The 17,586-nt window shown below is 35.7% G+C and overlaps 2 protein-coding genes across 2 annotated transcripts; one reads left to right on the top strand and one right to left on the bottom strand.

Annotated features, from left to right (window-relative positions):
- Nucleotides 1–1,175: 1,175 nt before the first annotated feature.
- LOC148934077 (uncharacterized) lies at nucleotides 1,176–1,843 on the bottom strand. The gene is made up of 2 exons (XM_089069620.1): nucleotides 1,312–1,843; nucleotides 1,176–1,204 (listed from the first exon to the last, which is right to left on the bottom strand). Exons 1-2 carry the CDS (start codon nucleotides 1,754–1,756, stop codon nucleotides 1,176–1,178), a joined length of 474 nt encoding a protein of 157 aa, XP_088925746.1. The 5' UTR covers nucleotides 1,757–1,843.
- A 12,702-nt stretch (nucleotides 1,844–14,545) lies between these two features.
- On the top strand, nucleotides 14,546–17,556 carry LOC125219695 (peptidyl-prolyl cis-trans isomerase CYP22). Its single transcript, XM_048121737.2, has 7 exons — nucleotides 14,546–14,802; nucleotides 15,226–15,249; nucleotides 15,946–16,033; nucleotides 16,449–16,541; nucleotides 16,965–16,997; nucleotides 17,190–17,246; nucleotides 17,368–17,556. Exons 1-7 carry the CDS (start codon nucleotides 14,633–14,635, stop codon nucleotides 17,476–17,478), a joined length of 576 nt encoding a protein of 191 aa, XP_047977694.1. The 5' UTR covers nucleotides 14,546–14,632; the 3' UTR covers nucleotides 17,479–17,556.
- Nucleotides 17,557–17,586: the final 30 nt, after the last annotated feature.

Raw genomic sequence — 17,586 nt, 5'->3', positions numbered from 1 at the left:
CATAGAACTTGAAACCCCTAGACCGCTCAGGATAACCTACAAAATAACAACTTACCGTTTTAGAGTCCAATTTATGCTCGTGTGGCCTATAAGGCCGAGCTTCAGCTGGACAACCCCAAACATGTAAATGACCTAAGCTGGGCTTTTTGCCCGTCCATAATTCATAAGGGGTTACGGCAGTTGCTTTAGTAGGTACTCGGTTTAGGATGTATGTTGCGGTCTTAAGTGCCTCTCCCCAAAGGGATTCTGGCAAAGTAGAATGACTGATCATGCTTCTAACCATATCCTTGAGGGTTCTATTTCGTCTTTCAGCAACACCATTCATGGTAGGACTACCAGGCATAGTGTACTGTGGGACGATTCCACATTCCTCAAGAAATCTAGCGAAGGGTCCTGGACGTTGTTCACCCGAGCCATCATATCTACCATAGTATTCTCCACCACGGTCAGATCTGACGTTCTTAATTCTTTTTCCAAGTTGATTTTCAACTTCGGCCTTATAACTTTTGAACGTATCCAGTGCTTGAGATTTTTCACTTATGAGATATAAATAACCATATCGGGAATAATCGTCTATGAACGTAATAAAATATCGTTGACCGTTCCAAGATGCAGTAGGGAACGGTCCACAGATATCTGTATGGATAAGTTCTAAGACGTCTGTAGTCCGATTGGCTTCAAATCTCCTAATATTTGTTTGTTTCCCCTTAATGCACTCAACACAGACTTGAAAGTCTGCCATATTGGGAATGGTAAGAATTCCATCTGACACAAGTCTTTCTATTCTCCGTTTGGAGATATGACCTAAACGTTTATGCCAAATTGTAGCAGAATTCTCACTTATTAATTTACGCTTTGTACCTCGTGAGTTCACATGCAGGGCTTCATTAAATGAAGTAATAGTATTAAGCAAATAAAGATTATCGCCATAGGAAAGAGAACCGGTGCCAACCAAAGTTGAATTTAGATAAAGACTAAATCTACTATTTCTAAATGAACAAGTATAACCGAATTTGTCCAATACAGAAATAGAAATTAAATTCCGTCTAAATGACGGTACAACAAATGTCTGTTCTAAATCCAAATAACAACCAGTTTTTAGTAATAATCTAAATGTGCCTATTGCCTCCACTTCAACTTGTTTGCCATCGCCCACATAGATGAATCTTTCAGCATCAATCGGCTTTCGGCACTGGAGGCAACCCTGCATGGACACACTTATGTGAGTAGTAGCACCAGAGTCTATCCACCAAGTATGTCCAGGTACAGAAGCTAAATTAACTTCTGAACAAACATAAGTGAAAAATGTACCCTTCTTCACGCGCCAAGCGTGATATTCTTCACAATCATTCTTCTTGTGTCCATCTTTCTTGCAAAAGAAGCAAACTGAAGCTGATCTTTCCTTCTTAAACTGTTTTGCAGATGGACCCACAACATTTCTAGAGGAATCAGGAAGAATCCTCTTCCCCTTAGCGAACTCGGAAAGAACCCTCTTTCCCTTGTCTCTTCCTCGTTTACCCCTATAGCTTGTTGCTAAGTGAGCACTTTCTCTCTTACTTTGCTTCAATCTCTCTTCCTCTTGAACACAATGAGAAATCAACTCATTCAATGTCCATTTAGCCTTCACAGTATTGTAACTAACTTTGAAGTGATCAAATTGATGAGGAAAAGATATCATAACCAAATGCACTAGTTGATCATCACTGATCGTCAAATTAAGTGCCGTAAGCTTTGAAGCAGTGTTTGACATTTCCATAATTGCTCCCTAATTTCCCCTCGGCCATTATACCTCATAGTCACAAGTTTATGCATCAATGAAGCCGTTTCGGCCTTTTCATTGCTTGCGAAATTCATATCAATGGCCTCGAGAAATTCCTTAGCAGTTGCTTCTTTCGGGACAGTACCGCGAAAGTTTTCAGGGATGGCATATTGCATAATCATAAGACTCATGCGATTGGAGTGTTCCCACCTCTCAAAAGTCCGTTTATCCTCATCGGAACTTTCATCAGTAAGAGGGGCGGGTTGCTCTGTCCGAAGTGCATAGTCTAAATTTGCAATCCCCAGACCAAATCAATACCTTGCTTCTCCATGATGCATAGGTATTGCCTTTTAGCACAGGAATGGAATTTAGAAAACCAATATCAGATTCTTGAGCTAGCAAAGAACAAATATAACAAATAGGACAATAATTAGCTCACGTAAATAATAAGTAAATAAATTAAATAATGACAATTCCCATTTCAAGATGTCGGCACAACATTAAAATTTCATCTTTGGACAAAATAATTAACTTGCAAGTGACATCTTAATACGTAGTAATCAAATATAGATAATCATTTCCTGTCAAACAATAAATCTTCCTTTAGGCCGACTTAGAGTCCACAATGACTTAAGGATAATCTCATATTATTACCACAAAGTACACAAGAAACACGGCCAAATAACAATCTTCCTTTGGGCCGATTAACTATTCGCATGTATTTCAAGTATACAAATATCCTATATATTCTAAATAAATTAATCTACACATTAGAGCTCACTTTGGCAAGGTAATGCTTCAATTAATTAAATTAAAATAATAGACAACATAAACTAAATCATTATTCAATTAATTACTTAACAACCAAAACAATTAAATTACTTTAATTGTTTTAAACTTAAAATTTTGGGCTATTTTGTAAAATGTAAATAAATAAGCCCAAAAGGAAAACATAAGTTGCTGTTTTCGATTGAAAAGAAACCAACGATTTAAGTCAATTATTAAATAATTGAGTTATAAAACTTAATAGCAACTGTCGGCTTTTGAAATGAATTTAAAAAAAATAAATAAACTTTTGTTGGCCAATTTAATTTTAGAAAACGACTAGTCACTTTCGATGCGAAACATCACAACTATTCAGCCCCAAGAAACTGAATCACAAAACACACAGACGCGTCGTTTCACAAAACAAGGCCAACGATTCACCGCCTCAACCGCTCCAACATCGCCGGAACTGCCGACTCTCCGTTCGTCGGAAAAACGGATGGCGGCCAGAATTAATTGTAAAAATAAATTTTGAAAAAAATGGGAATGCTCCGGCAAAATTTTTTTTTTTTTTTGACAGATTCAAACTTTGAGAAGAAGTGAAATCAAAACTCTATCAAAATTTTGTTCAGGCCCTTTCTCGAACACAAGGGATGCAGAAATTTAAGCAAACACAATGTATAAAACTTGAAAATTTTCCTTCCAAATTTTCCCACGTATTCCTTTTGGCGTTGGAAACCAGAAATTCAAGAAATTGAATACTACTGAAGTAGAGTCCAAAACCACAATTTAGTCTAGTAATATGAATTTTCAATCCATAAACCATTTACGTAATTGGTGCGTACGTAGACAATCAACAATTTGTTGAAAATCTTGTGAATGAATTCCAAAAGAAAATATCAAATTTTCGTTCAAAGTTTTTCATCAATAATTTGTAAAAGAAAATTTGTGTTCACATTAAAATTCACGGAGGAATTGACGAACAACACCAGTAAGTTAAACAACAAATCCCAAAATAATTTGAACACATAATTTTCATAAACGACTCCAACACAATGAAAACTCATATTAAATGAATTATCAATTCGTTCCAACATGTATTGGCTCTGATACCAATTGTTGGAATCAAATCAATGATTCACATAATTCATCACATAAATCACACATGTCGAATACGATTGATAAACATAAAGCGGAAGCGTACATGGAGTCGGATTCATGATGTTGTTGATGGTTCTGAAGTATGGAAATTAATCTTCCAAGTGACAACGCTCTCGCACAGATTCTCTGTAATCTGCAGAGTCTTGATATTACGTCTGGTCAATAGGAATGGGATTCTATTGACCTATTTATAGGTTGCACTTGTGGACCATAACCATTATTTAGAGAATAAGTCCCTAACTTTATTATAACTTTAATTTCACCCATAACAAAATTAAAGTTATTCAAAGTAGTATCTGCACAATAGTCCTCATACTTTTATAGATAATCGTTTGACCCTATAAATTATATAACCTTAGTAGATCACGTAATCGGGTCAATCAATAAATAGCCATAAATATTATACAATCTTTAGACTATTATGTTGGATCATATTAAAATGTTCCAACGTGCTAACTTAATACTCCTATGACATCACATTCCAAATTTATATGTTTATATATTTTTTCTTTTTCTTTATTAAGCTTTTACGAATATTCCAAAGTTAGGCGTTGCTAAAAATATTATATAGCTACCCTAAAATTATTTACACTTTTGTGACGCTTTAGTTTGCATTTATTTAAGGTCGGAAGCTTCCATTGATTTTAATTTTTGAAGAACCAAATCTAACTTTGAATTCAATGAGCCACATTCACCACTAGATATATCCAGTTGAATTCGAGAAGTTCAATAAATTTATAAAGTAAATGAGACAAATTTGACTTGAAGACTTTTATTTCAAGCGGGTCCATATGTTACTTGGATTTAGCATTCTCTTGCTATCTTCTTCGACTGTTTCAAGAGGCAACAAGATTGATGATCAACATGCGATGTCGTGTATATGCTATTGAAAACAACTATTTAGAATTTGGGATATTAATTATTTAATTAAATTATAAAATTGGGTTTAATTTCGGCCAATCTCACAATATTTGAAAATTTTATACTATTAAACTATTTCATTTCTTAATTGTCTCGTCTGTAAAATAAAAAAGATAGGAAAAATATAGAAAAAAAAATACTTGAATGAGATAACGTTGTTTTGAGCATCTTCAAAAATAGTACTTATCGTTTTGTACATAGATGACATAATTGAAAAAAATTAAAAATTCATAATTTAATAGTAGTATTTTATTTTCAAATGTTATTTGACTAATCAAAATTTTACAAAATTTCGTGATTAAATTACTATAATCACTTATAATTTTGTCATTTTGCTACGTTCAATAGCTTGTACGTAAGTTGTTATGAGAAATATACTTGAACGTTGAGCTTACAGAAGTGAGAAAATTGTGAGTTGATGAAAGATAGTTATAGTAATTTAAAGAGAGAGGAGAGATATTATATCTTCTTTTCATTCATAAATAATAGTCTCATTTGTGAATAATGCGAGTTTAAATACTCAATTGTTAAAGGGCGAGAGAATAAGAAAAAGTACAGTAAAGTAAGAGAGAAAGAGGAAATACGGTGATAAAAGTTTTATAAATAGAACCAGGACTAATTTTAGTAGATGGACTGAAATAAAAATTGAGACTATTTTTCATAAAATGGAAGAATGTAGGGAAATAATGAAACAAAGTTAACTATTTTTGTAAGTTAATTATTGTTTTTAAGATTAGTTTGTATAATCATATTAGATTGATTAATTAGTTTTACAATATATGAATCAATCAATGTGTACTTTATTGGATAGTAAAAGCTATCACTGTTATGCCTAGTTTTAAAGAGAGTGAGAAGTGAGAACTATGAATCAATATATGACTCAGATTCTAAGCTGAATTATTTAGTTCTAGAGATTTTTTATAATTTTATAATGAATTCTACTATGTAACTTTCATCGTCAATTTTGTAAGATCGGACATAAATGTTGGGAAAACAAATTAATTTACGATTTGAAGTATAGTTGATTGAACACACCTTATAAATCAATTGCAAGCATCTAACATTAGCTACATAATCACTAGTCTAAGCGAACTCATAATTTTCTAGTCAGAAAAAAAAAAGAGAAATTAAAGTTTCAGATGATCAAGTCATGATAGGTCCCTAACACGTCGGCCATCTCCGGCGAGAAAATCCTGGAGAATTGGGAGGCAAAGACATCATCGACAGCCCCCTGCAGGGAATCCGACGTGTCGGAATTAGAGAGAGAGGGCGGAGGGCGGTCAGGGAGCAGCGTGCCGTCGTGGTCGCAGTAGTCGAGGGCACCGCCGTCGGAATCCATGTAGGGGGCGATGTCGGAGTTTTTTCCGGTGAGCTGCTGCACCAGCGCCCGGAACCTGGAGGCGCTGGTCCTGACTTTCATGGGGCTGGAGATGTATACTACTTTGAGTGATTGGTTGCGCTTCTTCTTCTTGTGATCCATTTTGTGTTGTGTTGTATCGTGTGTTTGAGAGTAATGGGAGATGGCATATTTGTATGTATATGGCTTGTAAGTAAGGGTTGTTTCTTGGAAGGAAACTAAATATTTGAGGTGACAGGGGAAATATGAAGGTTGGAAGAAAAGACATACAAATATCATTTGATTGGATGTGCTAGGTTTTTTGCTAATTGACAAAACTTCCACAGTATTCGTTTGGTTGTTTATTTTTAGTGATATCACAATATTTGAAGATGCCGTTTTGAGTACTCCCTATCTCCTACGTTAGGAGTCTCGGTTGACCATTTTAGTCCGTCCACTTAGGAGTCTCGATTCATTTTTACCATAAATGGTCTTATTCTCCTCATATTTTATTATAAATCTAATATATAAAAATGAGTATCACATTTCACTATCTTTTTTCACCCACTTTTCTTTGTATTTCATAAAATCTGTGCCAAATTCAAATGGAACTCTTATAGGTGGATGGAGGGAGTACTACTTAAATAATGTTATTTTGTTTCTTGAGAGTGTTATCCATATAGAATGTTTCGGTTGTCATATTGACACTGATTTCACCAAAAATTTGACAAATAAGATAATTAAAAAAATATGAAAAAATATTAATTTAGTTGTTTTATTTCAAAAGTTACTAGATTGACCAGAAATTAAAGTTTTAAACCACAATCAGCGATACCACTCGAGAATGTTAGAATTTTACAAAGTTCCGTATTAAAATTAATTGGTGATAGTAAAAGTAACCATAAAAATAATTTACTGTATATAAGATTAGGAGTATTTGTTAGTACAATATTTGTATCATTGTTCAACATTATCAATAGTAAATATTTGAAAAGGTAAGAACAAGAGATGATTTGTCTCTTTGGTACAGGTCTAATACAATGAATTTGGAAATGGGACATATCTATTTTTTTATTTACTGAATTAGAAGTTATCATGTGATTTGGGTGCATGGAATGTTGCGTGGAATAATATTATGGCTGCTGGACTTGGGGCGGTTAAGCGGCCTTTTTTACTGATTGATAATTTAACGTCTCATTCTCATAAATTTGTCCAATTATTATTCGACAACTACGATTAAATAAATAAAAAATACAATGTGCTTTCCTCTTTTGTTTTCGGATGGATTGCTAGTATCCACTATATTGCGTAGCGCTGATAAAAAAAAAAAAAAAAACACGTGATTATTAGAGCATTTCATTCATTGTTTCACTTTATAAAGTGTAAACACACTTTGCAAATTGTTTCAGTATTATGTGACAAGGTAAATTGGTATAGTAGCTAATATCTTACTAACATGACTTCGCACAAATATATACGAAGTTAATAGGTTGGGACCTATAAAACCCCGATAATTTCAGGTTGAATTAGGGCACTAGCGGATCTAGGGGGGGCATGAGGGGGCGGTCGCCTCCTCCGTGCAACTAATTTCCTCTTATCCGGACGTAAAATTACCATGTCCGCCCCCTCCGTTTGCCCCAACGTCGCCCCGAAAATAAAAAAAATTGTCATTTTCGCTCTAGACGAACCTACTAATATATATTTTGCCCCCTCCGTTTATGAATCCTGGATCCGCCACTGAATTAGGGTTTGGCTTTATTTTGTTGGATCGATATTGAGTTGATCCGATGACGACCCAATCTACAGGATTTGTGAGTCCAAGTGTTCCTCAATTAAAGCCCACCTCATAATTTATTTTTTTAAAATAAGTTTATAATAAGAATTAAACGAACTCTTTTTGTTCGTGTAATAATACCATTTAATAATTAGGATCAGGCTTAAAGGCCAAAACCATACCTTGTGCTCATTTCAATACCCTCTCCCTATCTTAGAAATAGGGTTTTTTTACTCTCTTTATGTGTGCGCGACACTTTGTCTTCTCAGATCATCTTCTTTTATCTCTGGCTGGATTCTTCGTGAGATTTCATCTTCTTTTTGAGTGGCTCTTAGCGGTGGTAACATCTAGTTGCCTTTTACCATGCATATCGGCTCTGGTCTAAACTCATTGGTGTTCCAAGCTTTGATAAACTGAAGGAGCCCGAGTTCTCGAGAGAGTTGAGAATTTTCCTTCGTTTAATTGGTGATCCTTCGTGGTTTGTGTAAGTTGGTCGTATAGTGATAGAAACGATGGGCACAACTGGGTTTGATTACAGCAAATCCCACTAATTATGGAGCTAATTACAAAAGATAATTTGACAGAATATACACTAACAAATGGGCATATGATAAATAAGGAAGACAAATCACAAGGATATTGTCAAATCCTTCACTCCCCCTCAAGTTGGAGCATGAAGATTACGAATGCCCAGCTTGCCAGCAAGATAGCGAAAACGGGAAGCTCCTAAGGCTTTGGTGAACAAATCTGCAACTTGATGATCTGTGGAAATCTTTCGCGGCTCGATGTCTTTGGACTCAACCCGTTCTCGAACAAAATAACAATCCATCTCAACATGCTTTGTCCGCTCATGGAAAACGGGATTATTGGCAATGTGGCAAGCAGCTTGATTATCACAATGGAGTGGTGTCGCCCTTGTGTGTGTTGCTTCAATGTCCTTGAGCAACCACCGTAACCATAAGATTTCACTAACAGTGGTTGCCATGGATCTATATTCGGCCTCCGCGGAGGAGCGCGAGACAACAGATTGTTTCTTGGTGCGCCAAGATATAGGCGATCATCCCAAGGAAATGAAATAGCCTGTACATGAACGCCTTGTCATGGAGCAGCCCCCCCAATCAGCGTCACAATATGCTTCAAGCTGGAAGTCCTTATTTGCTGGAAGAAAAATTCCCTGCCCCGCTGTTGCTTTGAGGAATCGTAAAATGCGAACAGCGGCATCCATATGACTTTGACGTGGAGCTGTAATAAATTGGCTTAAATAATTCACCACAAACTGAATATCAGGTCTCGTAACTATCAAATAAAGAAGTCGACCAATTAATCTTTGATAACAGAGAGCATCCACCTGTGGGCTATTGTCTTCATTGCTCAAACGTAAATTTTGTTCCATGGGAAATTCGCTTGGACGACTACCCTGCAATCCGCTGTCTTCAAGAATGTCGAGTGTATACTTCCTCTGACTTAGAACAATCCCTTCAGCAGATCGTGCCACCTCAATCCCAAGGAAATATTTCAAAGGCCCCAAGTCTTTTATGCTAAACAACTTGTCCAGATACTCTTTCACGTCATCGATCTTGCGAGTATCATTTCCAACTAATATGACATCATCAACATATATGAGTGCAGCCACATAAACTCCATTTCTCTTGAAAATGAATAATGAATGATCAGCTCTTGATTGACGAAAGCCAATATCGACCAAGGCTCGGGTGAACTTATGGTACCAATTTCTCGAAGCTTGACGCAAACCATAAAGTGACTTTTGTAATTTGCAAACTCGGGTATCTTCTTCCTTTGCAAACCCTTGTGGAATCTTCATGTATACATCTTCCACTAGATCCATCCAATTGATGTATCACCCAATTTTTCTTGGAGGCAATGGCAAGTAGGCTTCTCATGGTGACAAGTTTTGCAACTGGTGCAAACGTCTCATGGAAATCTATCCCCTCAATTTGTTTGAATCCCTTCGCCACCAATCGCGCCTTGTAGCGCTCAATTTCTCCATTGGGTTTATATTTGATTTTGTAAACCCATTTTGAGTCAATAGCCTTCTTTGCAGGTGGTAATGATACTAATATCCATGTACCATTTTCTTCCAAGGCTTTTATTTCTTTTCTCATTGCCTCGCACCATCGTGAATCTTTTACGGCCTGATAAAAGAACTTTGGCTCATCATGAGAGGTGATGGCAGCGAGGTAAGCCTTATGACTATTAGAAAATCTATCATAAGAAACAAAATGTGCTAAAGGATATACCTCGGAGGTTTCTGAATTGGCGATGGGCTGCGAATGGTCAATGGACTTTGGCAAATCAGTGACATAGTTTTCAAGTCGTTTGGGCTGGTACTTGGTTCGTTCACTTTTCCGTGTGCCCTCAGTATCTCGCTGACTGTCACTTGCAACAACTTGGATCGGCTGATTTCTAATCTCTTCCATAGATGTGCTATCTACAGAGTTAGACCCATTTGAATCATCAATTGTACTCCTACCAACTCCATCCATTAATTCCTCATCTTCTTCTCATTCTATTTGTCTTTTCTTGTTAACATCACTGACAATGACACCTTCGGCCCCATATTTCTTGAAAGGAAGGATGTTTTCAACGAATTTAACATCACGGGATGTGAAAAATTTTCTTGTTTCAAGATCAAAAACTCGATAGCCCTTTTGAGAGTACGGATACCCAACAAAAATACAACGTCTCCCCCTTTCTCCAAACTTATCTCCCCCTTTCTTGTTATCTTTGGCATAAACTAAACAGCCAAATATACGAAGATGGTGGCAAGATGGTGTTTTTCCAAACAAAACTTCATAAGGTGTTTTGTGTTTTAGGACTTTAGAGGGCAACCGATTGATTATGTAAGTAGCCGTCAAGACACATTCCCCCCAAAACTCTATGGGTAACTCAGCTTCAAAACGTAATGCCCTGGCAATTTCTAGAATGTGCCTATGTTTTCTTTCGACTATCCCATTTTGTTGTGGAGTATCAGTACAAGATGTTTCAAGGATAATTCCATTATCTCTATAATAATCAATCATGCTTTTAGACTGAAATTCAACCCCATTATCTGATCTAATCCTTTTGACACATTTACCAAATTGTTTGTGCACCATATTACAAAAGGAGATCAAGAAATGACTCACATCAGACTTATATTTCATAAGGAACACCCACACACCTCTACTAAAATCATCTACTATAGTCAAAAAATAATGAGCACCTGAAAGCAAAGGAGTACGATAACCACCCCAAATGTCACAATGAATGAGTTCAAAACATGAAGTTGTTTGTATGCTACTGATAGGAAACGGAAGCCTAGTCAAGTTGGCTCTCAAACAAGAGTCACAATGTTCATTATTCTTTCCAAAACTACCAAAAGAACCGTCTAACTGCTGTATTTTTAAACTTGAAGTGTGCCCCAATCTCTTGTGCCAAGTTTTCGAGTCTACTTTGACTGAGAGAGCAGTACCTTTCTTGATAGTCGGTTCCAGCAGATAGAGACCATCGCAATGCCTACCCATCCCAATCAGGTTCCTCGAAGGTAAGTCCTGCATAACACAAAAATCCGGAAAGAATGTGAGAGCACAATTCAAATTTCTTGTCAATTTGCTGACGGATAGCAGGTTGCACTTGAAGTCAGGTATATTCAAAACTTGGTTTAGTTTTAATCCATTGGGTAGATTTGCATTCCCAATGCTCTTGACTGGAACAGTTTCTCCGTTCGGAATCTTGACAGGTATTTCAGTTCCACAGCTTGTTTGGTTCTCAAGTAACATGCTATCACATGTTATATGTTCAGTTGCCCCTGAATCAATTATCCATGAGTTCAAATTATTTATCTTACCAGCCATGTTCGCGGATATGGGATTTTCTTCACGTGCTACCTGCGAGGTGTCTCCACTTTTGCTAAAATATTCCACAAGCTTGGAATATTGTTCAGTTGTTATCCCGGGAAGAGGGCTACTGCCTGCTGCCATGTGTGCTAATTTGTTGGCGCCTCTTAGTTTGTAGCGTGAATCCTCCTTCTTGCCACCGTTTCGTCCAGCCTTCTCCCCTTGTTTTGGATAGCCAACAATTTCATAACACTCTTCAACTGAGTGATAGAGCTTCCCACAATGTGTGCACTTCTTGGGCTCACGCCTATTTTCTTTAGGTGCCCCCCAATTCTTGTCACTAAGACGAACAGCTTGAGTCTGAAAGGCTGCTGCCTCAACACTTGTTTTTCCAGTAGCATAAATCTGTTTTTGTCTCTCGTCTTCAGACACAAGATGAAAGGAGGCTCCAAGGGGAACCATTGGTTTCGTACTCAATATTTGAGTTTTCACTGTTCCGAAGCTTTCATCCAAACCCATCAAAAACTCATAGAGACGTTCCTTCTCCTTCATTGCTATAAGTTGCTTGTTAATATCACAAGTACATCCGCCACACTTGCACTTAGGAAGGGGTGATATTGCCTGAATTTCATCCCACAAGCCCTTGAGCTTCGTGTAATATGCTGAAACGGACATCTTTTCTTGTCGAGTGAGGGACAAGATATGTTTTAGTTCATACGCTCTAGGCACACTTTCACTTCCAAACCGCTCCTGTAAATCTTCCCACACCTCACGGGCCGTCTTCGCATGTTTGACGCTGTTGCGAATTTCTTTGTCCATTGAACTATGCAACCAACCTCGAACCATTGCGTTGCATCGTTTCCACAATAATAACTCCGGTGAGCCTTCTTCTGGAATTGGGATCGATCCATCAACGAAGCCAAATTTATTTTTTGCAAAGAGGGCATTACTTATTTCATCAGCCCAATCTGTATAATTGCCATCACGGAGGAGATCACTCGTGAAAACAATATTGGGGTTATCGGAACCGGATATAAAAAATGGTGACATTACGTCGACCACGACCGATCCATTTTTTCTTTCAGAGGTTTCTTCCCCTTTTGTCATGGTTTAAGACGATGGGAGAAGGAATAAAAAGGTATATCAGTGAATTGGATATAAGGATTATCAATATGCGGAAGCTGGTTGATCTTTAACCTGCTCTGGTGCCATGAAAGAAACGATGGGCACAACTGGGTTTGATTATATTTTCTCTCATATTTATGTGCTGAAAAGAGCACAAATATATACAACTCAATGCTACGGCAAATCCCACTAATTATGGAGCTAATTACAAAAGATAATTTGACAGAATATACACTAACAAATGGGCATATGATAAATAAGGAAGACAAATCACAAGGATATTGTCAAATCCTTCATATAGTAGCTTCTAGATTGTGGTCAGATTTAGAGTTTGGGGTCTTGTGTTACCTTTTGGGTAACGTTTTACTTGTGTCAAAGCTTAATAATTGTTTTATAATCACTTTGTCCCATGATAGGAATCCTATCTAACTTGGGCATGGGTTTTTTAAGAAATGTGAAAAAATTGAATTGAATAAGTTAGTGAAATATGAATTCTAATTAAATATATTAATTTTATATTTAAATATATTAATTTTATACTAATAAAGAGTGAACTATATATATCATTTGCACAAAAAATGAACTCGTTATTATAAAACTGATATAACCCTGATCTCTGCACAAAGAGTGAACTAGATATATCGTTTTGTGCAAATGGATAACCTTGATCTTTCTTTTTTACACAAAAATAATACTTGATCTTTGTTTTATTTTGTTTTTAGTACCTCGTGAAAAAAATAACCCTAAGTACCAAATATGTGATTTTTAGGCCATGAAGGGTATTTTTGAAAATTTAAATTAAATGGTATATCGAACATGTGATTTTTTTTCCTTCCTTTCTTCTTTCCTTTTTCTTCGGTTTCTTTTTCTTTTTCTTTATCTTCCTTTCTTTTCTTCTTTTTTTTTTTTTTACGTCAGTTTCTATTTCTTCTTTGTTCTATTTTCCATTTCTTTCTTCTTTTCTAGGGTGAAATAACGAGTTCGAAATAATGGAATATGTTTTCCGAAGCTAAAGATCGTATGAAGACGAAATCTTTTAATTTATCTTTATTTCTCCCATTACTAAGAGTTTTCTGGGAAAAGGAAACAAATGTCACAAAAAAGAAGGATACACGTAGCATTGTGTTCTATAAATAAATGTTTGAATAATGTGATTTAATATCACAATTTTTTCGTATAAAACCATGATCCATTATTATATCTACTAATGTTTAATTAATAATTTTTTATAAAAATGAAATTGTGATACACTGAACCATACTTTACTTATATTTTAAAAAATAAAAAAAATGCCTACAAATTGGGCACACCAATTAAATAACCGAAGAAATGAATTAGGGAAGAGAGAGAAAGGAATTAGGGGAGAAGAAGAGAATAAAAAAGTCAAGATTTTTATAATAGTTTCTTTGTCCGTTATTAGGAGTTATATTTGAGTTCGGCACGAGTTTTAAGAAATATTAAAAAAATGAATGAGAAAAGATAGTTGAATGTGAGATCCATTTTTATATATTACTCTTAATTTTAAAATAAAATGTGAGTGGAATGTGTTAGTGAAAGTGAGATGTAGCTTCATTTAATGGGGATGGACTTAAAATCCATCATCACTTATTGAAATTTGTTATAATTATAATATTATTTTATTGTATCGTGAGAGGTGGATGAGGAGTGAAGTAGGAAAAGTGGATGAGGAGATCCTTACCGGTAGTCTACATTGTAATAAAACTTACGTACACTAAAGCAACTTCGTGATATAAATTACAATTATCTCATAAATTTCCAAGTTTGACCATCCATTTTTATATCACAGGTAATTAATAAATTAATTTATATTCATTACACTTGATTTTATTTGATTCGAATGGAATCGGATTTTATAGCAATTGTTTTTTAGAAGAACACACATTAATTGTTTACTTTAACAGCCAAGGCGGAGCAGTAGAAGAAACTCTGATTTGATGGCAGCGGCGGGCGGCGGTGGAGGAGCGGGAGTGGAGTGGCACCAGCGCCCGCCAAACCCTAAAAACCCAATCGTATTCTTCGATGTCACCATTGGCAACATTCCTGCTGGCCGCATCAAGATGGAGCTCTTTGCTGATATTGCCCCCAAAACCGCCGAAAATTTCCGGTAATTTTTAACCTCATCATTTTTTAACTATCTCTGATTACATGATGGTTAAAGCTTATTCAACAGTTCAAATATCTCGAGATGATTTTGATGTTTTTTGAACTTGTAAAATAATTGAGCTTATGCTAGAATGATTGCACCATAGTTTAGTTAGGGAAGTTGAAAATTGGATTAAAATTGGAGCACGATAAGTTAGCAACTACTACTTGATGAATGTATTCAAGTTTGTTGAAGGGGTTTGGAAGACCATATGCATTTATTTTTTAGGTTATAAACTGTTTATTTATGTTATTAGTATACAAAGCTATGTAAGATGTTGGACAAGCTGGTGTTCCATTTCAATTTTCTTTACTGTCTTCAGTATTTTCTCTTATTTAAGTTGGTGTCCCTTTCTTACTAATGTTTGTTTTTCTTGTGTTTTAGGCAATTCTGCACGGGTGAGTACAGGTTCGTAACTCTATTTTCGTGCTAATATCATGAGTTTCTGACCTCTTTATTCTTGTACCATTCCAGAATGTTTAAATGTTTTGTCTTTGTATCCAACACTGTTAAATTTTAGGACCAATGAGGCTACAAAATTTATAGGGTTATTGTTTCCTCCTGGCAAGGAATCTGCAACTCTTTTATACTACATGCAAAAAGACTTTACAAAATGCGATTCGGATATTATATGCGAAGATCGGTTAAAAATCTCGAGTCGTGGTAGAGTTATGTTATTGTTATAAAACTGATCCTAAGCATTGAAATGCTAAATGTTGTAGAAGAACAATATTCGTCTTCGAAGAAGTCATATATTTTAGAGAGATTCCCTTGTATTACAAAAACTTTTGATGGGTGAAATGCACTTTTCAATGAATATTAGGCCTTCCACTATTTTGTACTCTAAATTACAGTGAAACTTTTCTAAGCCTTCTATCTGAGAGTGTGGAAGAGCCGTTGAAGTTGAATGCTGTAAATAATTTTGTAGTAAAAAAATAGCAGGAACAACTTGCTGCTGATACTCTGGTCAATTCTTCTGTGCACTGGATTATTTTTTGTTAAACTTTGACATTTTTTCCATTAATTTCAATGGCATCTTGTTCCAAAGTTGACAGTTATTCTCATTTAAATTTGGTCATGTTTCTTTGTTGGTTTCTTTTACAGGAAAGCTGGATTACCTGTCGGTTATAAGGGGTGTCAGTTCCATAGAGTAATCAAGGACTTCATGATACAAGCTGGTGATTTTCTTAAGGTGTCTCCTTTCTCTCATCCTATCCTGATCCCTTTAATATGCCGGTTTGAGTAAGCATTTGAACTATTAAGTTAATTGGAAAAACTAATCATAAGCCACCAGTCCCTTGACCATAACTTATGGACTGTTGTTTGAATCCATGTTTTTTGTGACTCTTGTATAAACTATACTATCTGGGTTCAGCCTATTCGCATACCAGACCTCAATCCAATCGATGAAACCACTTTGAACAACTGAAATGACTGTTTTTTGTTATAAAGTTCAAACACTTCAACCATTTAGTCCTTTTATAAATAGTTGAACACATGAATTACTATAAGCACTTTGATATCTAGCCTAATTAGAAGGGTCTTGTACATGCTTTGCACATGACTTGCATATTTATTGATCTAGTTTATATGTTCTTTCTTGGCAGGGTGATGGTAGTGGCTGTGTATCAATTTATGGAAGTAAACTTGATGATGAAAATTTTATAGCAAAACACACTGGCCCTGGCCTACTATCAATGGTATGATGCATTGCAGTATTTACTTTGTAAATTAAACTAATTTGTGGTTAAGGTAATGTTTTAAGTAAAAAAAAAAGCAGTGTTGTAAGAGAAAGGAACTGAAGTGTGACTTGGCAATTCTCTCTGCACTAAGTTTGTAGTATAACTTTTTACTTAACGTGTAAAACTGTAAATAGATTCTTTCTTTTGCCTCAGGAAGCAAGTCAATAGTATTTTTTAAATGAGATGATCTTAGTTGAATAATTTCTTGATGCCTCTGAGTTTGAATATTGGTGCTAAACCGTGTATCAAATAGTTGTATCATTGTCGTAATAAGATATTTTTATGATTTTATCACTTGAATTTGCCATTGTGGGAGATTTATCTGCAGAAATAAATTACTACTATCTTTACCTAAGTTGATTGTTCTATTGGTTTTGACAGGCAAATAGCGGGCCGAATACTAATGGCTGTCAGGTAAACATCTTATTTGACATGTTTATGTTTGGACAAACCATATCCAGTGATATTCTGTTCTCTCATGCAAAGTCGAACTGTAGGAATAATGTGGATGCTAAGGCCAAAAAAATGGTCACGTAGTTTTCCTAAAATGCGTACTTTCATTACTACTTCGACTTTTCTAATTGTGTACTGTCCTCATTATGTTAGTTCTTCATCACTTGTGCGAAGTGTGACTGGCTTGACAACAAACATGTAGTCTTCGGGGTATGTGTACTTTCATTGCTATTGTCTCATGATCTAGTTATTTATTCATTCTATCCTGCCAGCATTATTCATTAGTACAAGCTGTTGAATTATCTTGCTGAAAACCTTCATTCTGATGCAGCGTGTGATTGGCGATGGTCTTTTGACCGTGAGGAAGATTGAGAATGTAGCCACCGGACCCAACAACCGGCCTAAACTTGCTTGTGTCATTGCAGAATGTGGAGAAATGTAGAGTTTGATCTCTAACATTATTGTTAATTGATGTGGTAAATTTGGGGATATAAAACTGGTGGCAGACTGCTGTTTTTAACTGTTGCAACTTGATCTCTATTCAGTATTA

Source organism: Salvia hispanica, chromosome 1 (assembly GCF_029641045.1).
Source record: "Salvia hispanica isolate PSC_SH4W2 chromosome 1, Shi_PSC_v1, whole genome shotgun sequence".
Taxonomy (NCBI): Eukaryota; Viridiplantae; Streptophyta; class Magnoliopsida; order Lamiales; family Lamiaceae; genus Salvia; species Salvia hispanica.
The sequence above is the reverse complement of the archived record's forward strand: the minus strand, read 5'-3'. Positions and strand labels throughout refer to the sequence as shown.